This window comes from Panicum virgatum, chromosome 7K (assembly GCF_016808335.1).
Source record: "Panicum virgatum strain AP13 chromosome 7K, P.virgatum_v5, whole genome shotgun sequence".
Classification (NCBI taxonomy): Eukaryota; Viridiplantae; Streptophyta; class Magnoliopsida; order Poales; family Poaceae; genus Panicum; species Panicum virgatum.
Genome location: NC_053142.1, coordinates 4,248,385 through 4,275,630, shown reverse-complemented (window position 1 = coordinate 4,275,630; position 27,246 = coordinate 4,248,385). Strand labels below are relative to the sequence as shown.

The window sequence follows — 27,246 nt, the reverse complement described above, 5'->3', positions numbered from 1 at the left end:
CTTGCCCAGCCACGCCGAAACGCCGCCGCAGCGGCACAGTACCACTGCCTGCCGCCGCCCGCCGTGGAACCGCGACCACGGATCAATTTGAGATCGTACATCCTCATTTCTGGGCCATTCATTCAAATGCTCAAAGATAATTTATCCTGGCTATTCTTGATGACTACACACTTCCTGTTGTTCTTATAGTGTTGATATTCGTTTGTATCGATCGCCTTGATTCCTATACCTAAAATGGATCCACTTACGTTCTTGCTCGAATAATATAAATTAATTAATGACTTGATTACAGATATTATAGTCATCCTGCAGGAATGAGGTCGCACATTTGTTGCATTACATCGTCTTGCATTGTTGGGTCGTGCTAGGTTACTGCATGATCATGGGAGACATTGGTGGTAGTTTGGTTGACTATGTGTGTTCGTGCTTTTGAGTACGTTCTCTGGTTTCTTCCGACTTCTATAATCTCTTTCTATCCATTTGTGTTCTTCGGGGTGCTATTATTGATTCTTAGGCGGTAGAGATTTGTTCCATGACCTCTAGTGCCGCGACGGAACCTAGGGCCTCGCGTGTGTGGCCACCATGCGATTGTGCTACTAGGTGCGTGCTGGTGCTTGAGTGCATGTGGACGAAACTACATCGCCAATTCTTTTTCTGAAATCTTTGGAATCATTTTTCTCTGGTTTGATCTTTTAAGGGGGTAGGCCCTAGACGAATAACAGCGCGGACGGGTTGTTTAGGTTTGAGTTTCTGGGTATTGTCCACTAACTGGCATGGCATCATGTGCATTACGCATCATGCAACTGCATTAATCAACAATATCGAGCAAGAATGTTCTTGAGAAAAATTTACCTTGATGCCCTTTCTTTTTAGTTTTCCCGAGCTCCTTAAAATTCGCCATGATGTCTTTCTATTTAGATTCACCACCAAAATAAGAATTTGATTCTTCCAGGACTTAGAACCTCTTTTCTGCAAAATCCTACCATATGCTAGTACTAGCATAATCAACCGGGTCTTTTCAACCGACTTTGATGGTGATTGTGTCCACATATATTATTCACAGTCACTCGTTGCAGAAGCTTAATTCCTAGAGTTTTTAGTGTGGAAAAACAATTGATTAGTTCGCACAGTGGCACGGTTAATCTCCAGTTGGATAATGACAGTAGAGTTGCTATGCAACTTATGTCTTCCAGAACCATATCGAGCAAGCAATTAGCAAATCAGCTGGCAATATTTATACCATTAAAATCAGATATATTGATTAATCTAGAGACTAGCACCCACATCGGTCGATCCTTGTCCTTAGTTTATCGATTGTTCTCCTTTACTTCTTCTCCATTTAAATCTCGAGACGAGATTTCTTTAAGGGGGTAGGATTGTAACATCCCTCAATTAGCCCTCAATTAGGAGTCTTAAACAAAATTTGAAGAATCAAATTGGGTCAAAAATATCAAGCACACGTGTTCCCTTCTCCCTCTCTCTCGTGTGTGGTCACCGTGGTCAAATTGGCCACGGCGCCGCTCGCGCACGCCACGACGCGTCGCACGAAGCTTCTCCCCTGCTCGCGCGAGAGCCGAGCCCCAGCCCTTTTCCCCTGCTGCCCAGAGCGAGCCTCGCCGCCCAACATGGCTGCCGCCGGCCTTGCACGCCGCGCTCCCACCTCCGGCCTTCTTCCACCCAAGCCGGCCACCGAAATAGCTTCTCCACCTCCCACTGATTCTCCACGGCCCAACCCCGCTTGCCCAGCCATGCCGGAACGCCGCCGCAGCGGCACAGTACCACTGCCGGCCACCGACCGCCGTGGAACCGCGACCACGGACCACCTCCTCGCACTCCAAGGCCACCTACAGGTCCGCGCCGATCTCCTCTCGCTCCTCCACCCCTCCCTCGCCGCCGGCAAGCCCTCCCATGGCCGGACTCGCCGTTCCCCTTTCAACCCTCCCCTGTTTTCGCGACCAAGGACTCCAGACAGCAATAGAAAGAATCCCAGGGTGTTTTCTGCGAAGTCCATGACGCAGGTGAATAGTGCCGTGAAGGGTTGTTTTGCAATAATTGGCTGAAACTTTGAAAAATCATAGTAAATCATAGAAAAATCAGAAAAATGCAAACTAAAATTTATTGGATTCCTTGTCCTAAGATCTACAACTTTCCTTACAAGTTGATCTTCAGTTTCTAAACAGTTTTTGCTCTAGTTTAAATATTAGTTTAAGTGGTTGCTAGTTTTAAAAATGCATAGTAAATAGTAAAAAAATGGTAAAAATGTAAAACCAGTTGGATTAGTTTTGATTTGGCATGTAGAACTTAGGAAAAATATTTAACAAGCTGTTTGTTTAATGTTTTCATGGTGTATTGATTTAATCATGGTTAATGCTTGTTTACGCTTCTCTATTTAATATCTGCAGTTTTGGATGTTCAAAAATTATGAAATTTATGCAGTAGTTTATTCTTTGCATGCTTAGTTCACTGTAAAAATTTCATGTCCGGAAGCTATGCACATGTGTGTAAATCTATTTTTGTTCAGTTTGTCTTGTTGAGGATAAAATAAATACTTTATGTTATCAATAAATGTTGGTTAATTATTTTTACACTCCTTCTCAGTAGCATATCATGTTGGTAAAATTTGGTTATAAGTTTAAAGCAGTAAGTCATGTTTCTGCTTTTGATTAGTTGTTAGTCATAGCTTTCCTATTATACTTGTTGCTAGGCAATTTTTTTTCTGCGGGTTTAATTTCAATAATTCATATTGATCTTGCATAATTGAAGTTAATTCCTAAGATTAGATTGTGGGTTACTTTCATGTCACTTGGTCTTATGTGCTTTTTAGTTGAATAAAAACCTCTAGTTACCCGTCTTGCTCTGTGTATTTGCTTTGTCGTTCTAAGAAAGTTTAGTAATACTTTTTGAAGGAAACACTTCAGGCTAAAATAAATTAAATAAATTCTTGTATTGCAGCCCCAACCCATTTGCCTTGTGAGCTCGTTTGTTATGTTTACTCGGTAAATAATTGTCCAGTCATATCTTTTCTATTAGTCACATTGCATTGCATCATGTGTTGTTTTTATTATATTCATGCACTCGTATCATTGCATATCATTTAGGTACGCTAGATGTACAACGCGTGGATGTGAGGCACGTGCTGACCGAACCGAACCACAAGACGGTGAATGGTGGATACATCTAGAAGATGGATGGATGGATTCCAATATGCATGACCGAAGGAAGATGCTCGCCAAACGAGTATCATCTAACTAACACTGACTTAGTGTTAATCCCAGGCAAGCCCCGGTGCACATCCTATTATTTGAAATTATGATACCTATATATGTATTTATTATTTGTGCATTACGTTTCAGGAGTTGAATGGAACCCTAGTTGCATGATCCCTAAGTTTTTCTGAGTTATAGTAGCATGTATAGGACGATAGAAATGTTATGCTTAATAGTTCTCGATAGAAGTCGAGTGCCTTCTTGCACTCGCGAGATATAGGATATTTAGAAGTCGAGTGATTTCCTGTCACTCGCAAGCTATAGGGCAAAAGTCGAGTAATTTCCGGTTACTCACGAGATTTATAGTTATCTTTATATTCCAGTATATGAGTTATGGAATACAATATGGAATGATTGGAAATTTGAGACCGGACGGGGGAATGATAATGAGATATAGGTATGGCAACAGGACAGGGTTCCTGGGTGTCTTAGCCCCGTCCGAGTCGGTTGAGTACCATACCGTTGTTGGCCCTGCTGATCATGTTTGAATTGTACTAACCGCATACCGCGAGTAGGAGGTAGTCGAAACCGGTAAGCCGAGTACTGCCTCACCTCGAAAGTACAGGACTCCAACTCACCTCCTGGGGTAGTCGAGTAGTCGCGGAGAAATGGGGTTGCATATGTTTACTTTTGGTGGTCTCACGTTGAGCTCGGCTGACCATATGATGGTGGGGCGGTCCTGTAGTTCGAGACGGAGAGGGGAATGGTTGGTTCGTATTGTCCGACGGGGCAAATACGTGCCGTGTTGGTTAGGTCCACCATGCAAGGTTAAATCGGATCGTTTCGCCGTCAGTCGCTCTCGGACATGAGCACCTTGATCTCCGAGTCACATCGTAGTAAGGAAATGAAACGAAATGATATGATACATGTTGATGTTATTTAATCAATTATGTTTGCACATTGATTGTTATAGATCTGCAAATCATAGATGTGTAGCAACTTTATAACTATAATTTGGAGCTAAAATTTTGAAATTAAGGATCTACCCTTAGATGCTTTTCTGCAAATGAATCCACCAGCCAGAAAGCTTTGCATGTCTAGATATGTGGGCTAAGTATACCCAAAAGTCGGGTAAGTCTTGCTGAGTATTAGTATGCTCAGAGTTTATTGTTTACCCTATTTCGGGTATAGAAGCTAACCAGGATTCGCATCAGTGGGCTCGATGTGACGTCCTCACGTGTTCATAGTTATCGTTTTGTTTTATTGGTTCTCAATCAAATTTCCTTCTCTCAGGTCATATTCTCTTCCGCTGCTGTCATTTATTTTATGTAAATTCTAAATTTAAAGCTGTTTTGTAAATATTTATGTTATTATCTATTTTTGTGAAATTATATTATACTGGTACCGTCTGTGCTCGCCGTCGCGCGAGACTTCTGGAGTGTTTCGATCGGCCTGTGGGTTGGAAACAGGCTGTCAGGTGACACTTAATTAAGCTAATGCGTCTGATGTGTTCAAATGATGGCCATTACGCTTAATTAAGCCGTTTAACTTGGCGGTTCTGTCATAGCTGGTATCAGAGCTGAAATGCACCAGGGAGGGAACTAGCATGATTATTTTTAGTGTTTTCAAAATTTAAAAATGAGTTTTAGAAAAATACGTTTCTTTGCGCTTAAGGGATTAGGAGAAATTAGTTCGTAAGCCCTATGTTTATAGTTGTGTTATATCAAGTGGCTCTATATAATGACAACTAACTTCCAACACATTACATTTATGTCAAAACTTACTTTCTTGCATGACCTTTATTTAATATTGTAACGACGCACCTACGCTAAGGTAAACAAGGTAAGTATTCTTGGTAGTCCCTTAGAATAGCCCACGTGTTTCATACGTGCGCAGGTCCCGTATGATGAGCATACGAGGAGGTGATAAGGTTCCATTCAAATGAGCATATCGCTATCTGCCGCCTGATATGGAGTGCGGACTTCCCGCCGTGTGATTGCAATCACGGCCATCTCGTAAGGCAATGTTACGAGATGTAAATCTGTCATGCGATTGGCCATGACCGTGTACCTTGGGACACGTTTACCCTTGGGTGTTCCGTAAGGCAATTTGTACGGGAAGTGAATACGTTGCCTCGGTAACGTATGCAGCGCTGTCCATGCAGCGTTGAACGCATGGGCGCCATCTCTATAGTAGATGGTGATGTATGTGTGAATATGTGGGCAACTGCATATGCGTTACTCATGTGACGTAGGACACATGGGGGCCATTCGTGTGTGCTGGCACGAAGGGTCCAGTCGTGGATAAATATATATGTATATCATGTGATTTTCTGCAGGTACACTAACAAACGATTGCGTGAGTTAGAACGAGTACAAAACGACTAGATATATAATAGGGAGAGTGCGTATGTATGCCACCGAGTATTCACGTATATTGCCATATAATTATGTTGGCAAATTTTGGAGAGGACGAAATTAGACGAGCATGCATCATCATATCGTCAAGTGTGGAGTTTTGGGTGGTTTATCTGGTGCATTCAATACTCCCTCGTTCATTAAGAGCATATATCGCTGTTTTGAAATTTTGCGCTGCACTACTATCGGTCCAACTTCTAGCTAACCAAATAATTTTTCTTGAAAAACTTGATTATGAGAAAGATGTGAGAAATTATAGATTTACATATTATAGAAATTTTAACGACCTTAGGGGAATGTTTATCTGGATCTCCATACTAAACTTGGCCCCTTGATCCAGTGCCTTCTATGCTTATAGTTACGACTCAGTAGTAATGGTCAGGTCTTTCTTAACATTCTCATTATCTTTGAAAGCCCAAATAAGGATATTATCCTAAGAAGAATCTCCTAGCCAATTTTTCTTAACATACCATCGCATGAGCTAAAATTATCCTATCTGTGGCTTGATGATCATTTCCATTTATTCAGCTATTGCTTTTTAAGAGCTGTCGGAGCTAGGACGCCTCCGCCACGCCGTTAGCGACAGCCCGGTACTCCGCCTCGGCACTAGAGCGGGAGACAACCGGCTGCTGCTTGGACGACCAGAAGACAATGTTGCCGCCCAGAAAGACGGCGTAGCCGGAAGTGGAGCGGCGAGTGTACGGGCAGCTAGCCCAGTCAGCATCGGTGTAGACCACCAGCACAGAGGTGGGAGAGGGGTGAAGAACCAAGCCGAAGCCAACCGTGACACGGACGTAGCAGAGGAGACACTTCAGTGCAGCAAGATGAGACTCCCGGGGATCATGCATGTGAAGACAGACCTGCTGAACGGCATAGGTAAGATCCGTCCGGGTGAAGGTCAGGTACTGCAAGGCACTGGCGAGGCTCCGGTAGCCAGTAGGATTGGCCACGGGATCACCCAGATCAGCAGACAGCTTCGCCGGAGTATCGACAGGAGTGGAGCATGACTTGCAATCAGTCATCCTAGCCCGCTCCAGAATGTCGAGTGCATACTGCCGCTAGTGAAGGAACAGGTCAGACGAGCGAGGCTCAACAGTGACGCCCAAGAAGTGGTGGAGCTGACCAAGATCCTTCATAGCAAACTCCTGCTGTAGAGAGGAGATAATGCGCTCAAGCAACTGCTAACTGGAGGCTGTGAGCACAATATCATCGACATAGAGCAGCAGGTAGGCAGTCTCATCCCCACGGCGGTAGATGAAGAGAGACGTGTCAGACTTGGCCTCGGTGAACCCCAATGTCAGCAAGAACGTGGCGAACCGAGAATACCAAGCCCGAGGAGCCTGCTTCAGACCATAGATAGACTTGTTGAGCCGGCAGACCATATCCGGACGACTCGAGTCCACAAATCCCGCTGGCTGAGAGCAGTAGACAGTCTCTAATAGAGTGCCGTGAAGAAACGCATTCTTCACATTCAGCTGGTGCACTGGCCAAGAACGAGAGAGCGCAAGCGAGAGGACCGTGCGCATCATAGCAGGCTTCACCACTGGACTGAAGGTTTCATTGTAGTCCACACCAGGCTGCTGGGTGAAACCCCGGAAAACCTAGCGAGCCTTGTAGCACTCCAATGTGCCGTCAGCCCGACGCTTATGCGTCCAGATCCACTTGCCAGTCACCACATTGCAACCAGACGGACGCGGCACGAGGTCCCACGTCTGGTTGGCAAGAAGAGTCGCGTACTCCTCTTCCATCGTGCGACGCCAGTGAGGATCCGCCAAGGCATCGCGGACAGAGGAGGGTACCGGAGAGACCCGCGGCTCTCCCTCGGTAGCGGAGAGAGTCGCGGCCTGAGACGCCATCCGCCGAGTCACCATGGGATGGACATGCCAAGGATCCCGATGGATGACTGGCGGGTGGTACACCGCCGGCTCGACTCGAGAGCGAGTCGGTGGAGGCAGCGGCGGCGGCGACGGCACCGGTGTAGGCGCCGCAGGAGCCTCCGGAGACGGAGGCAGTACCGGTGTCGGCGCCGAACGACGCCGGTACACCTGCACCGGCAGAGCGTACCGCGGCGGCGCCAGCATCGGCGCCGAACAACGATGGTACACCTGCACCGGCTGACCGTACCGCGCAGGTGCAGAGGGAGGCACCAGGGCCGCGCGTGGCGCAGCAGGAGACACCCGGTCCGCGCGCGTCACGACCGGAGGTCCGGGGCCACGCGTGGTGCGACAACGGGCACCGGGGCCGCGCTTGGTGCAGTAGGGATCACCGGAAGCGGTGCCGGTGTACCGGAAAAACCTGCAGGGAAAGGACAGACAGGTAACGGTGGCTGAACCACCCGGTCAGTCGGAAACAGGGACTCCAACTCGGGGTCAGGAGAAGGTGTGAAGGAGGTGGAATATAGGAAATCTGACTCGTCAAACACGACGTGTCAAGAGATCAGAACGCGACGAGAGGTGAGGTCAAAGTATCGGTACCCCTTGTGGTCAACGGAATAACCAAGGAACACACAACGAGTCGAGCGGTGTGCCAGCTTGTGAGGAGCAGTGGCGGAGGTGTTAGGGTAACACGCACACCCGAAGACCCGAAGGTGGTCGTAGCGAGGAGGGGTACCGAAGAGAGCGTGGTGTGGAGTGGGAGCAGGAGAAGCAGTGGACGGAAGGAGGTTGAGCAAGTAGGTGACGGTATGGAGGCTCTCAGCCCAGAAGTGCGGGGCAGATAGGTCTGGATCAAAAGGGTGCGCACAACGTCGTTCATCGTGCGAATCATCCACTCAGCCTTGCCGTTCTGAGGAGAGGTATACAGACAAGACATACGCAGCTGAACATCCCGAGAGAGAAAGAAGGAACGGGAGGTGGAGTTATCGAACTCGCGCCCGTTGTCACACTGGACGGCCTTAACGGTGAGGCCGAACTGAGTGGACACCCAGGCAAAGAAGTGGAGGACGGTGGGGAAGGTCTCAGACTTGGCACGCAAAGGAAAAGTCCAAGAGTAGTGTGAGAAATCATAGACCAGGACCAGATAGTATTTGTAGCCAAACATGCTGAGTACAGGAGATGTCCACAGGTCGCAGTGAACAAGATTAAAGGCATGCGTCGCATGCGAAGAAGAGGAAGAAAAGGGAAGTCGAACATGGCGACCAAGCTGGCACGCATGGCAGAGGTGCTTAACAGGAGCTCTAGTACAAGGAACATCGGTACTACGATTGAGCTGAGCTAGAACGTCGCGGTCAGGGTGACCAAGACGGCGGTAACAGGTGGTGGAAAACGGCATCGCGGCAAAAGCGGCAGACGAAGAAGAAGGCGAAAGTAGTGCAGCGGAAGACGGAAGGCAAAGGGTGTAAAGGGGCCCCGTGCTGTCACACCGGAGGAGCGGACGCCAGGAGGCCAAATCCTTTATAGTAAGGCCAGAAGAGTCAAATTCGATGGAACAAAAATTGTCAGCTGTAAACTGACGAATGGAAAGAAGGTTATGAACCATCTGAGGAGCAACAAGGATATTGGGAAGACGAAAAGAACCAGGAGCAAAATCTACGGCGGTGACAGGAAGGCAAGACCCATCACCAACCATGATGGAAGAAGGACAAGAGGGGTGTGGGGGCTGGACAGAAGAGAGGATATCGGCATCTGGGGTGGTGTGGAAGGAGGCACCCGAGTCGGCGATCCACTCGGTGCTGACCGGCGGCGTCAGCCCTATGGCGCTAAAGGACTGCGCCAGTGCAGCCTGGTCCCACCCCCCAGGCCAGGTCGGCTGCTGGCTGGGTTGAGCGGGCAGGGTCCAGAACGGCGCGACCGCGGGCGGCATACCGAACGCAGGCCACGCCATGGCCAGCGCGGCCGTCGCGAGCACAAGCAGGGGCGGCACAGCAGGAAAGGCGGATCCGGCGGCTGGGGCGGCGGCGGCGCGCGGTGCGAGGAGGGGCTCCTTGCAGCGCCTCCTGCGTGGAGCGGTCAGACCGGTTAGAGGAACTGGTCATACTGGTCGCCGTGCAGAACGACGACGATCCAACGAATGCTCACCCGGGAGGGACCCCGTCAGGGCAAGTGCGCATAGGGTTGCCCTAGGCTCGGCAGGCCAGTTATGGCGTCCTCAAACGCCATGGAGATGAGAGAAGAACAGCATGTCGAGGTTGGAAAAGGTAGGATAAAGAGAAAAGGAAAAGATGATAAAAAATAGATTGATTTGATAAGTTCGATTGGGTTGGATCCCTCAATCGGCCGTGACCCTTTATATTTATAGGGTGGAGAGGTCTGTACCCGTGGGAGGTCGAAAATACATTAAAAACCGACATATAATCAACTTACAACTCTAATTCAGACTAAACTGCTAAAAACCGGTCAGACCGGATTTATTACGGCGCATAGCAACCAAAACCGGTCAGACCGGGTGCCATATCTGCTATGTCCGGACTCCAAATTAGGCGATACACATATCCGTTTCGATCGTCTCGACAAGGGCTTCATCTTGGTGCACTCAAACTCATGATTTGACCTCATCTTAATGCTGTTTTGAGGCATTCTTTATCTCATTGATGAAATCATGTCTAAAATATCCCAAAATGATCTTCATGTCCTGCACAATAGTTATACATGCCAAACTTGCAAAATAATAGGAGTTAATATTGAATTGGTTATTTTGGCTTTTATCCTGCTTCTTTTAGGTCATGCCAATTTTGAGTGTCAACAAGTTGCTCTACCATTTGTGAAGGGTGTAAGCATGGGGGGCCCATGGCCCGGTGAGCCCGGGCGCCTGCCCAGGCTCCTGCTGAGTGCACAGGGGCAACCTGCTTCATAGAGGTCAGATGGGCAAAGAAATTCAGTGAGCTATTGGCAGCCCAGCTTAAACTATCCCCTTGCGCTTGCAGCTTGCAGCACAGGGGCATCCAAAGGGCGTGCTAACTACGGCCTGCGGCCTGCACATCGGCAACATCAAAAGGCTTCAGCATGTGCGCAGGCTCGGAGCCTGTGCGGCCTCTTGCCGCCAGCGTACAGCATCTTTAGCTCCAACAAATTGATCATTTGTTTCTCTGGTGGTCAAATCTCAAGGAAAGACAGAAAGGAAGCAGCCAAGCTGATAACTGAATAACTGATATTTGCTCTTGATATTTACTAAATAGTTGTATTTGATTGATAGACCCTTGGATTATCATCAGTGCTCTATTTTCTTATCCATGGTTTGCTACATTCACTGGTAAATATTCAAATCACTTGAGGAAACTCCTGTTCTTAGACAGTTTCAGAACATTAAGACTCGAAAAATGCAGCTGCCTTGCACCCATAAGTTTGCATGCTGACTTTTCTTGGAGATATACTTGGACTGTTGGAGGAAAATAATAGTTTCATTCTTTTAGAAAAAGCGTAAGGTTTCCTATCAACTTCCAGGTGCATTATACTCAATAATGGGCCCATTGTTTGTAGTTTATATGGAACTTTTAATATGGTGATAAGGTATCAGTAGCACCAAAAAAGCAAGTGTCTAGAAGTCATCAAGCATAAAGCATAAACTTGAGAGCTTAATGTGGTGAAATTAGAAATTCCCTGCAATGTTCTGATTCTATATTCGCAATCAGAGATGTTCGCTTGTTGAAAGCCATGCTTTTTGAACTTCCAGTGATGAAGTGTGGTTTGCTACAGTTTTTGTAGTGAAAATAGTCAGCACAAATCAGGCCTATGTTTCTGGTGTAGCATCTAAGCAAATAGAATATGGGATGCCAAAGGTGTGAAGAAAAAGAAATGCCAGCTCAAGTAAGCCAAATGCGTTCAACTGGGTTGTGGCAAAGTGTGGGGGCCAACCAAACAGGCCCTAACTTCAGGAACTTTTTTTGTTACACAAAAAACCAGTAAGTTGCACAGCTACTAGCATTTTAGTTGTAACTTGGCATATGTGTCATCCATCACATGCTAGGATCTAAAAGTACCGCAAACTGAGCCAACAATAACATCGTATAAGTGGACAAGTTGCCAGTCCACCGTCCTTGTTACGATAGATTGAATAAAGGAAAAGAACAACTTCCAAGGTTTCTAGTAATGGCCATACCTAGAACGGAGCAGCATACGTCGAGTTTACTGCAGCCAGCAGTGCCACATGTGTGATCAGTGATGATGTGCTTCGATTCCTTGGGGTATCTCTACACAGTCTCTTTCATCTACATCCTGTAAGGATGCCGTCCATTGTAATGGTAGTTCTTTGTCCAGACCAGTCCTTGGGAATCAACCTCCATCTTCCAAAGAACCGCAATACCAGCCTATGCTGCCCGGATACGCGGATACGGATACCGGTACGCGATACGGGGATACTCCGATACGACATTTTTCCAAAAATAAGGATACGGGGATACGCCAATATATATAAAAAAATAAAAATAAATAAAAGTTTCAGGAACAAGAATGTGAGAAAATAGAAGCTCCAGGGACTATAATGCGTCATAAACTCATATATTCATATGTTCTATAATTATTAGAAAAGGAAAGGGGCAAAGAAAAAAAGAACCAACCTTATCTTAATCTTACCTGTTCGTCTGTTCCACAAATGGATGTCGGTCGTCTTCTTCCCCAACCTTCAGCACTCTCTCTCTCTTTCTCTGTGTAGTGGCCAACTCCGGCTGCTGCGGCTCCTCTCCCTCTCCGGAGGCCGCGGCTCATCCTCTCCCTCTCTAACGGCCGCGCGGGCCATCCAGGGGCACGCTCCGGCGGCCGTGGCGGCCCGCCAGCGGCGAGCTCCAGCAGCGCAGCACCACCATAAATAGTGCTTTAACAGATGTGCGGGCCTCTGTCTGGACAGGCCGCGCAGCCGCTGGAGCAGTAGGAGGCACGGACGGGTGGGCGTGAGGAGGTGACGGCAAGGGAGCGACGAGCGATGGGGAAGGAGCAGGAGGAGGCACGGGCGGGTGGCCGGGCGGCGGTGACGGCAAAGGAGCGATGAGCAGCGAGGAAGGAGCAGGAGGAGGCGTGGGCGGGTGGCCGAGCGGCGGTGACAGCAAGGGAGCCGTGCGAGGCTGCTGCGGGCCTGCGGCTGCGCGGGTGGGGATGAGAGGGTGGCACAGCTGAACGGAGGACCTTTATACAAAGAGATTGAATGGTGTTGTTAGGGTTTGAAGGTATCGGACAGGTATCCACAGGTATCCCACGAGTATCCGATTTATTTTTATTATTTGAAAATACCTAAATAGTCCGATACTTACGGGATACGTATCCGGGAGTATCCGTGGAGTACGGATATCCGATACGGTATCCGATACCGGTACGTGAGTTTTGCGAAGTATCCGCGTATCATAGATACCAGCTCCAGCCAGCCTGCAGTCCATCTTTATGATGCAGTCACAGTCTTCCAAACAAACCTCCTCACCTCACGTACATAGAAGATTTATTAACCTGACTGAGAATCAGGTTTGGTTAGAAGTCTGTTCATTGAGAGCATACTAAGTAGATGTACATCTGACTGAAAGAATAACTTGCTAGCAAAACTGTCCACCTTTGGCAGAAATTTTCAGGTTGTAGTATTGCTGAATATTTGTTCTTGAAAAATGTGTGGTTCCAACAGTAACAGATACAGGAACTGTAGAAAACTTTATCATATTAATTGATACCACCCCGTAACAAACTCAAGCAAATCCAAAGTGGAGAAGAGACCTATTTGGTTCCTTCAGCACAGCAGGAAATTAATCAACAAGAATAAAAGGGGCCGATCGACCAGATAAAGGATAAGTTCTTGGACTGAATAGCTAATTGAAAGAATCAACACAGGAACGACCTTCAGAGCTCAGATTAACTACTCTGTCTCACTACATGGTAACAATTTTGAAAGATTATTACATGAAATTGAAGCATAGATTATTCACAAATCTTCCAGATTTTGCAATTTTCGGAGTCTCAATTCTCAAAGAATACGCTAATAACCCCACAAGGTTCCCTCTAAACGACCACTATTCACAAAATTATGAACTGCTAATCATAAACAATGTCGAGCTAGTTGTTGAGTCAGCTACCCGGCGGGGAGTGGACGTAGCTGGGGATTACCTTGAGCTCTCCGCCGCTGTCTGCGGCGAAGCCCGTACGCATGCTGACGGCCATGGCATCCGCTACCCGGCGCAGAACCGGCAGTCAGGCAGTGGCCCCGCGAACTGCAGCATCAAGCCGTCCAGGACGGCTCCCGCGGCGATGGAGGAGCACCGGACAGTGGGGAAGTACCTCAGCCGGCGCGGACCTGTGCGGCGCCGCGGAGTCGCGAAGAACGGCGAGCCGGCGGCGGCGGATATGTATTGGTGGAAGAACAGCAGCTCGGACCTCGGAGTGATGGTGATGGGGTGGGACCCAGAAAGGTGAAAAGAAATGCGGTGATATCACATCCAATTTGTAACTTTTTATATAAGTTGTAATGTAATTCCTTTATCGGTGATATGATGCAATCCGCAGGTTTGACATAAAGGAAATTTTTGGCATTCTTTATCCAATAGAAATTGAAAGTGGGGTTATAGATAGAGTATAAAATATGAATACTATAGATTAATGATCATTTCTTTCTGACGCGGACATCCAAATACAGTACATCACTAATTCACTACACTTGCCATCATATCTTAAGAGATTTATGAAGTGACTACTCTCATTGTATGTAGATATTGCAGAGTATCATGCAGATTAAATATCTGCCACTTTGGCTAGAGTGCCTGCAGCTCGAATCGCCATCTGAACCTGCCTCACTTTTACACATGCTGCAGAAAATGCAGTTACTACGGTTTGCTTTGCTCGCTGCACAACTTGATTATCTAGTGCATCGACCAACCTACATGATGTTAACAATGCGACACAATTTGCAACAAGACCTTCACATTTGAAGATGGTTTATTCCTAGCAAGTACAGTTTACAACTGCCAAACTGCAGCAAATTGTACAAGGTGGATGCCAGAACATACAATATTGCAACATGAGGGGAACCTGATATGCTACTACATTCTACAGAATCACCATATCAGGTCGTTTTCTACATTTATCACCACTGCCTCCTTGATGCCGCAGAAATAATCCTTGACAGCACTGGATGCATCACATCTGCATGTCCATTGTGAGAGAAGCTGCAGTGGCTACCTTCTCCCGAAGGTTGAACTTCCTTGCTATATAAGGCCGGACATCTTCAACGCCAACCAAACTTTCTAGGAATGGGAGTAATTTCAGCAGTTCTGTATCATTGGGATCATCAAACCAGCTCTCTATAGGTATGCCATTATCTAACTGGAACCCAAAGGCCTGAAAGCAACAAAGCAATTTTGGATTCAGATCCAAATCCTCCCAGGTACCCAAATATGCAACAGTTGCAAGCAAGCTAATTCAACATAAATATATACTGATAATAACTGATGAACAGCCAAAAGAAGGGGGGAAATGGAGAAGTCACAGAACTGCAAAGGTTCCTGCAACTGGCTACTCTAAAGACATACACTATTCAGCATCTCCAGCAAGGCAGCAACCCTTCGGTCCTGATGTCAGCAAGTGCTCCAAGGGACTAGCCTCAATTCAAGTCATCAAAAATAAAAAAGGGACTAGCCTCAATTCCCATACCAGCATGGATCCACTAAACAAATTTTACTTATTTGTTCAACAAAGATTCTACTTAGTAGCTTATATCAGCACTCCACATAACTCTGTGAAACCATGCATTGCACAGGAAACTACATTAAGCCATGACATTTCCTACCAATCCAAACTAAGTTTCAATCAGAATCTTCCAAGTATGATGTGCCAATGAATAAAGATGCTAATGGTAAGGATAAAACATACATGCCAGTGGTGAAATCAAATGGCCATCACTGGGCTAAGATGCTTACAGAAATGAAAATTGAATTGAAAAAACAAAACTCTGCAGAAAGGTAAAGGAGATGATAGTACACACCTGTGGAGAATTATCAACAATCATTACGCGGGTTAAGTCCCGTCCAAGAACTGTCAGATCCTTTAGGTAGTTGCCCTCCACATAGACGCAAGACTCGCGATAAACACGATGACGGAACAACTTTCTTTTGGGATCAAGAACATTGAGGAGTTGCTCAGCATAAATGCTTTGGCTAGCAGTGAAAATAATCGTCTCAAACATGCTGGTAACCCTATCCAAAAATTCTTTGAGATAGGGGCGGCATCGAACATATATTGTGTGCTCTCTAAAGTTAAAATGAACTGGAAATGTGAAATCAGCATCCGCACAGTGTTCGAGAGTTGAATGGACAAGTGTTTCTGCATTGTAGCATGACAAACACAAAATTAACATCAAATTGGCAAGGAATGATGATTCCAAACTTATAATTGGTCATAACATGGCACAGGCAAGCAAAACAAAAGTAAATAAAAGGCTTTGGTCCAAAGTACGGTTTAGGTAAGTTTCAGGCAACAAAGGCAACAAACTACTAAGTGCAGGATTACTAACACATAGCAGGAATTGCCTATTCAAATCTAATAACCAAGATCTTCTATTACTATGTTGAACCTGAATTCCAAATGGCTGTGATCGTGATAACGGTCATGGTACAAATTCATTAGTGTGCTAATGATACTGATATAGTCTACCAGATTCAGGACCCTTTAGACATAATTTAAATTCGACTTGTTATCACACACACCAAACCGTAGCTGCAAGAAAATTGTTCCAAGTTACAATAATACAAGACCAGATCTTGCTGAGCTCAATCTTTAGCTAACTAGTATTCTTAGCAAATGCATTCTCCTTTCAAAATTTTGCATTCTAGAGTCAGCAGAAATTTTGCAGGTCTGAACAACACGTGATACCAAGACCAGCTTTCTTTGCAGTTATTAATACAAATGGCTATAAGAAGCGATAAAACACAGTATTGAAGACTGTTAAGTACTTATATAGCCAGGTCTTACCATCCAGATCAAGTACTAGTGTAGTTGTTGGGCAACTCCGGGTCTGCTTTGGAAGAAGGACAGGGCGAAATTTGGGGACCACCATAGATAAATCAGGTAAACCTTTGATAAAAGAATATGGATCAAACTCATCATACTCCTCAGTCTCCTCAGCATCACCATAACCTTCCGTTGAGGAAGAATCTTGACTCTGTTCATCAATGCACTCCAACTTAGATTGCTGCATAGCAAGATATATTGCTGACACTTCTGAAGAAAGGTTTCCCAATTCACTGTACTCATCCACTTCAAGCAATGTGCTCTGCCCAGAAGATTGCAAATTGAGTGTGCAAGAGTGGTCACTTGCCCCATCACCATCACAAGTGTTGCATGCAAGGTTTGGCCCGGATTTTAGGGTAGCTTCCTTGCTACCATGAACAGGTGCCATCTGTTCTTCTAATGAACCAGCTGAAACAAATGAAGCACATTTAGCATATAAGCCATGCATCAACAATCAATGAAGAAACACGGACTGAAAATGAAAATAAATAGACACGAGTGAAGCATGGATGATGTATAAACTGTCAACACTACCAAAAGATTATTTAGATGTAACCTGGCTTCAGAAACACAGCAACTCAGTCACACAGGAAAAACTAAATATGTGAAAATATGAACAAATCAAATACCAACAGTGAATGCTAAGCATTTAATTATTCAAAATGAAACAGATTGCAACACTTTATAGAACCAACTCAAAAGTTGATATTCTCAACTATTTCAAGGTGATCCTTTATAGACAGAGACTTCCAGGGAGATCGAGGTATTCAATTGCTCAATGAACAAATACGACTGAAATTAAAACTGACCCTATCATGGGCAGCCCATTAGAGAGGGAGCAACAGAACCAGGCTCCGTAGAGTTGGTGCACTATTCACGCGTAATAGTAGACTTAGGATTTGGCTGTTATTTAGAGACAGAATTAGATTGGTTTGTTTCCTTAATTCTAAAGATTAGCTTCTTAGGGGGGCCAGTCTTTCATTTATAAGGATGGGATCAGTGTTGCTTTTAATTAAGCAAGAAATAGATCAAGAATTTATATCTCCCTCTATCCCTGCCCTTGTGGTGTGGCTGCTTTTCATCGACATGGTCACATTGCTTCAGTTCAGGGCCATTTAAAGTAAGTATGCCCATGGCAGACCCCAGTTATAAATTTCCTATATCAAATTATTCCCTTGAAAACAAATCATTCGTAAAATTGGTCCCCAAGTTTGCAAAAAAGATCAGAAACAGGTTGCTAAAGATTTAGTTTAAATATTTAGCTTCAAAATAGAAGTTATTCGGGATAGGGTCGGAGTGGCACCAATTGAGGAGAAACTTACCCAGCATCGGCTGAGATGGTTTGGACATGTCCAACGAAGGCCTCCTAAGGCGCCGGTGCGTAATGGGGTTCTTGAGCGGGTCGATAATGTAAAGAGTGGTAGAGGTAGACCTAAATTGACGTGGGATGAGTCGGTTAAGAGAGACCTTAAGGATTGGAATATCTCTAAAGAGATAGCTTTGGATAGGAGCGCTTGGAGACTAGCTATCAATGTGCCTAAACCTTGAACTTATTTCTTTCGGGTTTCATCTCTAGCCTACCCCAACTTGCTTGGGAAAAAAGGCTATGTTGTTGTTGTTGTATTTAGCTTCAAAATAGAATTAAACAAAACAACTCGACAACTTGAAAATTCTAAAATGCTAATAAGAAACCAGAACAGGAATCATTTTTTGTTTATTTTTTCCTCGAACGCACAGGAGAGCTGCGTATCATTATATTAAGAAGAAAACAGAACAGGATTCGTCTGTTTTGAAGTGGTGTGAGCTGCCATGTAACACAAAATTGCCACAGTATGGAATGCTTATCATTCTAAATTTAATGAACTGAAACTCACAATTTGTGCATAATAGAAAGAACTGTCGATTGATATTAATTTGAAAGCATTTTCAGATGTTGACTGCCTGATGACATATTAAAGTCACTGCCTAAAAGAACCTTTAAGTTAAACAAGGAAAAACTATGTAAATGTTTGCAATGCATTTAAGATGATACTGAGTAAAAACACATATCATATCAACAGAAGAAATGACGAAACATAAAGATGGTCTACCAGAAAAGGATAATGGGCTAAGAATCTGGTCTACTATTTATATACCTTTTGAGAGGTTATTCATACTGCCATCCTTGTGATGATGGTATGTAGGGGAGAATATGGAATTGTTTGGGCGATCATCTGCACCGTCATCAGAGTGCTGGACCAGGAAATAAATACAAAATCATGAGTATGCATACTAATAAAAACATAAGAGAAATGTTTGTCCCCTGATATTTGTTCACCCAAAAATATTACACAAAACAGTTTAGTTATTGCATACTATCCAGGCACTGCTGATATAAAATTGTTACTGGAGCAAGGGAGTACACCTATGCACCACAGCTAAATTAAACAATTTGCCCAAAATGAGCAAGTCATAGTTGGCCAATCCTTATCTAACACTTGACTAACAGAAGTATAAGCAAACATGGTGCATAACAACAATCAGATTATCAGCATTTCACTTCCCTTCAGTTTCGCTTGGCAGAAATTAACAACAGCAATATTAATTGCGAGAGTACAGCTAAAAGGTCAAGTAATTCAGTTTAAACTTAACCAAGAACTCTACCTGCAGATCATGGGGAACACTAGGGGCCACTTGCGGCACCTCATTTTCATTATCAGTTGTATCACATGCAGCTAACAGCTTCCTTCCTCCTTTAGAATGCTTTTTGGAAGTGGCTCCAACTGCATGGTAACAACACAACTATAGAAATCAAATTCAGCCGATGCTCAGATTGTAATAGTTAATCAACATGATGATAGAACATCAGAAGTAACAGTTGAGTGCAAAAGATTTGCAACCAGAGAGGCAGCAGAATCACATATTCACATCCAACAATCTAATGATATGAGTAAAACAAACCTCTTCTCAAAGTAGTGCTAAAATAATTTATTAGGTATAATTCACAAAAAGAAAGGAGAGTTTGCACACAAGATTTTTCTTCTTAATATAATGAAGCATAGTTCTCCTGCGCTTTCGAGAAAAAAAGTTTGCACACAAGATATATAACCAGGCTAACAATATCATACTACAGATCCTAAATGAGAAAAAAAATATAGTAACCAGTCTTTCTACCATCTACATTATACATTAGAAAAATAAGTTTGTTCCTAGCTAATCTGGATAACGCAAATAATTAATATGCTTTCTCTTCTGCCTATTGAACTGTAGGGGGGGAATCAGATCACAACATTTACATAGAAACAATTCCAAATTAAATATGGAACATTACCAGGTTTCTTCTTCTTGGAAGACGACGTAATGAGATCAGTTACTTTCTTTTGAGCAACTGGAGGCTGAGCTGTTCTTCTGGATGGTCTGCTTGTTTTAGGACTGGCATGATCCCCAGCTGAAGATCTTGCAGCACCCTTTTTCCTGGTATGCATTGTTAACTACGAGCACTATAACTGACTCATTCAACAGAAAAGACACTGTAGAAAAGCTTCGTTGACAACTTCCAACTGAAATCAATAAGAACAAGTTAACCATGGAAATTCCTTAGACCACTAATGCAAAAAATAACGAATTTCATATTTAGTAACGTCCTTACATCAGACGCTACAAAAAGGACTTGAAGTAATGATCAACAAGCATAAAGGAACAACAAAATGAGACAAAAAAATATTAATTGATGGCCAAAATTTTCAAATGCAGGTGACATGCCCAACAGTCATAGCAGTCTGTGTTTGGAACAGACATATTCAACTGACATCAGGAAAACCATGGGCTAAATTTTGAACTGATAGTACATCTTTCAGGACAGAGTATCCCCAAATAACTTGGAATGCTCGTGGAGCTAAGGAAAGTGAACAAGCATGGACTAGAGATTTAGCATTTTGCCTACAAGTACACCTAAACAAGACCCCTCAACAAACTGGAAGCACCCTGCGCAGCAAACGGAAATTCATGGAGGACTGAACAAACCGAAGAAACCCTCGCTAGATGAAGCCAATGGCGCAGGATTTGCATGCCCTGAATAAACACTAGCATCGTTTTCTCTTAGGCTGTACACCATCCAGGCATCCACTAAGAGCCCAAAAAAAAGAGCCTAAAATTCAGCCAGTTTCTAGCTAGTTCACGCAACCGCGGCATTTGTGCAAGACGGGCCATACTGTACTGGTGGGAAACCCCCATAAATCTCTACCTCGAAACACTCGATTCCTCAAAATCCGCCGCACAGATGCGCACGCCCCCAATGCAGCTCACCATTTCGAACGCACCCCAACACAGCTGAAACCGCGCATGGGGGCAAGCGAAAATAACGGGAGGAAGAACCCCCAAACCACCAGCATTGCTCGAGGCCACCCGGCGAATCGGGGGAAATGGACCGAATCGAGGAGGCGTGGTCTCCGGGAGCAGGGAGGGCCTCTTACCAGGAGCGGAGGAAGATGAGGAGAGCTCCGCGAGCTCGGGCCCTCCGGCGCGAGCCCCTGCGTGGGGGAGGGGGGGTTCAGCTTCGGCCGCTGGAAACCCAAACCCTAACCAACCGGCGCCGACGCGGAGCTGCAGGAGACGTGGAGGAGCAGCCGGGTCGGGCGGCGGCGACCGGAGCGGGACGGCGGGAGGCTGAGGGCGGAGCGCGGTCGCCGGGATCCGGTGGCGCGGGGGCTCGAGGGGGCGGCGCGTCCCCGGGGAACGAAACCCTAGCCGTCGCCTATTCGCCTCCGGAGAGAGACATGGCCGACGCGGGGGTTTTGCGGCGGAGGGGGAGGAACGAGAGGACGAATGCTCTGCTCTCTCGCTGGAGTCCCCCCAGGTCATTTGCCTTGCCAACCAGTTCACCTGTACCAGTCGTCGGTTCTGACCGGTGGGACCCACATGGAGGTGACAGGGACGGGGGGACGCGCTCTGCTGTGTCGGTCACCAGCTGACGTGCGCGGGTCATGCCTACAATTTTGAAGAGAGAATTATTTTCTTGACCCTAAAAGAAGTTGTGCTTAATTTCTTAATTTTTTCTCATAAAAATAGCTATTTAGCCTTCAAAATAAATTTCATTTAGTCTTTTGGCCCTTCCATCACCTTCAATTAAGTCTACAGTCTTATTACATTCAAAAGCATTAATTTAGATTTTTAACCAAAAAACAATAACATAAAGATTTTTTTTAGAACTTTTAGTATTGTTTTCCACTAGTAAAATAATTTATAGGCACTTATAAATCTATTTTTAGTTTTAAATTACAAAAAATCACAGGAACATAGTAAAACAGTGAAAATTTCACTGTAGTCGTATCTAAGCACATTGGATCTAGTAGAAATCACTAACATGTCATTTGATCTACTAAAAACTAGATATTATTATTAATAAATTAATAACTTATTTTGGGTCAAATAACCAAGTTCAAGAGAAAAAGGGCCAAAAAACTAAGTACAATTTTTTAGGCCGAGAAAACAATTCTCTCAATTTTGGTTGTCTGCATGGAAGATCACTTTTTATGGCGGGCATCTATTCCTAGTGCGCACCACTAGTCAGCTGCCATCGTAGGCTGCTGCTCCCCACCCACCCCTGCCACCCGCGGCTCCTGTGTCACCGGCGCCGCCCTCCACCACCGCCATCACTAATCGATCGTGTTTTCACCTCTCCCCCCACCATCCTTGACCGATCGCCATCCCCCGCCGCCCGCCGCGGCGACACCCCTGCCGTCCCGCCACACCGTCGTCTTGACCAGCCCCGATGCCAGGCCGGCGACCCCCTGGTGACCCTCTATCCCTCAGACCCGGCAACTCGAACCCTAACCTGGTGGCTGGACAATCGATGGCGGTGGTGGAGCTCCGGCAGTGCCGCAGCTGGACCTTCTGTGACACGGCGCATCACACCCACCCACGCGATGAATAGACGTTGCGCTTTTTATGGCGAACGTCTATTCATTAGGCCAGCGACTGCGAGTTGAGATGTCACTGTTCCCTACCTCCTCTGTTGGATCCACTGCCCTATGTTTGAGTAAACGCCATGACCCGTCCCATTCTTGAATCATCGGGTGTCAAACCTCTGCCACCATCGTCGTCCCCGCAACCCACCGTCGTCGATCTTTCCTGCCAATCCCACCCCAATCTTTCTATGGCCACCAGTGACGGCCGGCGCATCGGCAACCCCCCTTTTGAAGTCTGGCCGTCACGACTCCGTGAGAAAGATGAACAGGGCATCTATGACACCGTGGGTGCCACTTGTGTGCATGATGAATAGACGTAGCGTTTTTTATCTACGTGCATGTAAATTTGTTGTGCTTTTGCAACATATGTGAAAGGACAAACATGGAGCACAAAAGGATTTCAAACTTAATCAGATGTGATTCATCTTCAACTTTTCTGACCAGATCATGCAAGCAACCACGCAATTCATCTTCAACTTGCAAGCCAAACATGAATTCAAACGTAGGGACTGTACTCTGTTTTCCGTTAGTGTGTTTTATCCACTATTCTTGGGTAATAAGGCAATAGTTGTTTCTCTTCAAACTTCTGATCATATCATACAACACGAGAAAGAGCCAACATTAAAATAATGACGCTATTTTTAATAATATGGAAATGCAGGAGAAAATGTGATTTTTAAAGTTTTTTCATATAAATATTGAATTTCACAATGAATTTTTATTTAAACATTTCTCTTTCTAGAAAAAAAGTTCGAAAATTTGATGATTAATAGAGTGGTTAACATCAAGGGTGTAAAAAAAGAATTGCATAGCATAGCAACATTATACTGACATGCGTCATTAACCACTAAGATTGTAGAGTATACGTACTAGTATTTGTGTTGATGCATTTCAGGTGAAAGACCCGACGTGGCATCACTTATGCATCCATACCCACTGCCCCAGCTCATATGTCACCTTGCAGGAAGTGTGGGAAGGATTAAAGGAACGAGAACACCTATGCATTGGTGCGTGGTGTGTTATTTGTACCACAAAAATATATGGTTATCACATATCCAGAAGTCGTACCACATTATACTTACCAACGGAGTTCATTTATGTACACAAAGTAACTTGAAGCCAAAACAAATGTACGCCTGGCTATACATTATACATACACAGAGGGCGCTGATATTGTGGCTCACAGAGTTGATCGTCCAAGGAGGACAGACTGGATTAGAGCTAGTTTCAAGCAGTGGTCGGTTTTGCTACAGTATGCTGGTAGTGTGTGCTTACATCTTTCGTCGAGTAATCATGTTTAGTTTTTTTTTTGCCATTCCATCCTTGTATGATGTAGTATGTAGATTGTTCCTCTAACGAATGAATAATGCCAAAGCACGGTGGTCAAAGTTGACCTGCACATTGCACTAGTAAAGTAGATGGGCCGACCAGATTACAATTTGGCCCGGACAGGAGGGGGTGTGTCCGGCCCAATTAATTTAATAGTGATGGCCCAGAAAGCTTTCTACTGGCTGGGCTCTATTTGTTGGAGTATTCCCTCCGTAGGAAATATATGACGTTTAGGACAGCGACACGGTCTTCAAAACATAACTTTGATCGCTTATTTTTATAAAAATATTAGTTGAAAAGTGATATATGTATATTTTTATGAAAGTGTTTCTTAAGACAAATCTATTCATAAATTTTTCACTTTTTCAAACTCAATAACTTAAAAGTTATTCATGATTTATATTCCCAATGTTTGACTCAAATCTTGTCCAAAACATCATCTAAATCCTATATGGAGGGAGTATGTGTCTTTTTTTGGTGGATGTTGGAGTATGTGTCTTGTGACAAAGAGAAAAATGCATGCAAATGTTAGGAGTCGAACGCGTCACTTACGGTCAAATCATTATACAAGGCGAAACAATTTTTTGTTGCTTAATATTTTTTATTGCTGGAATAATTGAAATATTGTTCCACAACAAAAAGAAATTGTGCCAATAAAAAATTATTCTAGCAACAAAACACGAGTGAACCTATTTGTTGGACCGATTTTAAGCCCAAAACAAGGAATTATGGAGGGGGTGGGCTGCTGTGACAGGTCCACTCGGGTCAGCGCGTGACCCCGAGCAGCACCCGAAAATGTATAGCATGGGTCAAGTTGCAGAATCAGTATTGTTAGGACAGCTGCAGTGTTGTGTCTAAGGGGTGCAGGGAAGAGAGAGAAAGAAGTAGAGATGGTGCAATATATTGGACCGAAGATGCTAGCTTAGCAGTTGCTAGCACCGTTTTTCTATGCTAGCACCCGACAAAATTAAAGAGGAGAGAGAAAGCCGCACTGATTGCTCCTCGCCGGCCCCGAGCGCCTCCGCCTTCCCACCGGCCCCGAGCTCCGCCGCCTCCCCCCAGCTCCAGGCGCCTCTACCTCTTCGCTGGCCCTGAGCACAACCGCCCGCCCACCGGCACTTAGCGGCGGGAGCGAGTGGGGGTCGGGTGCGCCTAGGCCTTCGGCTAGCCTCGAGCGCCTACGCCTTCCCGCTAGCCCCGAGCACCGATGCCTCCCTACCGGCCCTGGGCGCCTCCGCCTCCTCGTTGGACTTGAGCACTGTTGCTCACGCACCGATCCTCAGCGGTGGGAGTGAGTGGAGGCTTGGGGCTCCGATGCCCGCCTCCGAGCTCGAGTGGTGGTAGCGACCCGCAGCGCTGCCTGTGCAGCAGAAGCAGGTAAGGGGAAGATGTGGGATGCGGAGAAACCGGGGTGGGGGAGAGGAGGGAGAGGGTCGGAAAGCTGCAGCTCTTGGGCTCCAACTTAATCCATGGGTGGGGTGCAACGCGGTGCAATATACTACACCGAATTTTGCTAAGCTAGCACTATCTCATGTTCCAAACATTAAAGTTGCCCTTAACTCAAATTTGAGCCATCGACTCATCATGAATACTCTTATTCAGCTAAATATTCGTTATCACATAGGGATTGATCTTAATATCTATCGATTGGTTCGGCCTTGTCTGTCAAAGTCCTCATAAGGGTATATGTAGTATGTATATTTACGTAGGGTAAAATCTAAATGGAGAGGCCTCTCCATTTAGTCTTAAAAGGGGAGCCCTCCAACTTTCTAAAAATTGAATATCTAATTCCATCAGATTTTCAGAAAAGGATATTTTTCATATTTATTTTAAAATAATTTGAGGGCTCAGTGCTAAGGAGCACTACTACAAAAACGTTGATTTGTTCCGGTTAGGAAACCCCTGTTGTCCCGGTTTCCCAACCGGGAACGCCAGTCCGGGACAAAAGGGGGTGCCCTTTTGTTCCGGGTCTGGCAACCGGGACAAAAGAGGACCTTTTGTCCCGGTTGGTAACACCAACCGGGACAAAAGGTGCTGCCAGCGCCCACGTGGCTGGCGCACCCTTTTGTCCCGGTTGGTGTTACCAACCGGGACAAAAGGTCCTTTTTTTTTCATGTTTTCCTTTTCTCAATTTTTTTTCTATTTCAATTATACTTTTGCATTTCAATTAAACTTATGTATTGGAATTCAGTGCGTATGATCTCCACTAATATATACATATATATATAGTTACTTATATAATATAAATCCTAGATAGTTTTCATATATAAATTAATTTACTTATATATATATATGTATACACATATCTATACATGTGAATTCCTTTACATATGAAAATGTCTAGGACCAATATTATATAAATATATATATATACACACATATATATTATTGGAGTGCTTATATATATAATACATACATACTCCATCATATTTGCATATGTATATTCGTTCTTAATTACATAGTAGAATTCGCCTTTTGGAAATTTAATACATACGTACTCATAAATAGAAATTTAATACATACACACACATATATATTTACATAGGTGTATTCGTTCTTAATTACATATATACACGTATATTGTCATATTTGCTGTGATTGTCAATATTAGATATTCCATCATAGTAGAATTCGCCTTTTGGATCGAGGATTTGCTCAACAATAAATCCGGAGAATTGTTCTTGAATCGCCATAATCTTTTCCTCCGGTATGAGTTTATCGCGCATCTCCTCGACCTATGGAAAAAGGGGATAATTAATTTCGACTAATTAAAATACGAGTTCAAATATTAACAAGTTTTTTACTTACTTCCTCCTCCTAATCTGTCCAGCCCTTTGGAGGACCTACCAGACCATGGATGTTCTCGCATACATAGTATGCGCACAATATAGTGCCTTGTTTCTGCCTCATACACTTTAAGAGAGAAGAAATTATCAGGTATTTACATGAATATATAATAAAACTAATGAATCGTGCAACGAATAATCCAAGTGCGTACCGCAAAATCTGTCTTGATCTTCAATTCCTTGTCAAATTTGCATGGATGATTTTTAGCGAATTCTTTCCAAATCATGTGCATGATTAGAACAATTATAGTCAAGTAACAAAGTGATTCAAATTATCGGTCATCGACGAAGTAGTGGTAGAATTATTTTTTCATCATGTTAAGAAGATTTTCGTATTGTTCTGGAGGTCTCCTCAATGAGTCCATAACTACGAGTAGGCTCTTCTCGGGAATTATGACAATTAGGACCCAGTGTTCACTGCAAGATTATACGGAGGCAGTTCTTGGTAGTTAAGGTTTAAACAATTCGATTACATAATAGAAAGAGTTAGACGGAAGGAATCACTCACGCAAAGTTGTAAGGAAACAATATCATTTGCTTGTTGTGATGAACGCTTATGTACTTGAACAAGTTTTGAAATAGCTCATCGGCATTGT

The 27,246-nt window shown here is 44.7% G+C and overlaps 1 protein-coding gene across 1 annotated transcript; it reads right to left on the bottom strand.

Moving 5' to 3' along the window:
• Window positions 1–14,428: 14,428 nt before the first annotated feature.
• On the bottom strand, window positions 14,429–21,362 carry LOC120639625 (CTD small phosphatase-like protein 2). Its single transcript, XM_039915487.1, has 7 exons — window positions 20,982–21,362; window positions 19,841–20,069; window positions 19,174–19,292; window positions 18,666–18,762; window positions 16,492–16,938; window positions 15,506–15,843; window positions 14,429–14,862 (listed from the first exon to the last, which is right to left on the bottom strand). Exons 2-7 carry the CDS (start codon window positions 19,992–19,994, stop codon window positions 14,662–14,664), a joined length of 1,356 nt encoding a protein of 451 aa, XP_039771421.1. The 5' UTR covers window positions 19,995–20,069; window positions 20,982–21,362; the 3' UTR covers window positions 14,429–14,661.
• Window positions 21,363–27,246: the final 5,884 nt, after the last annotated feature.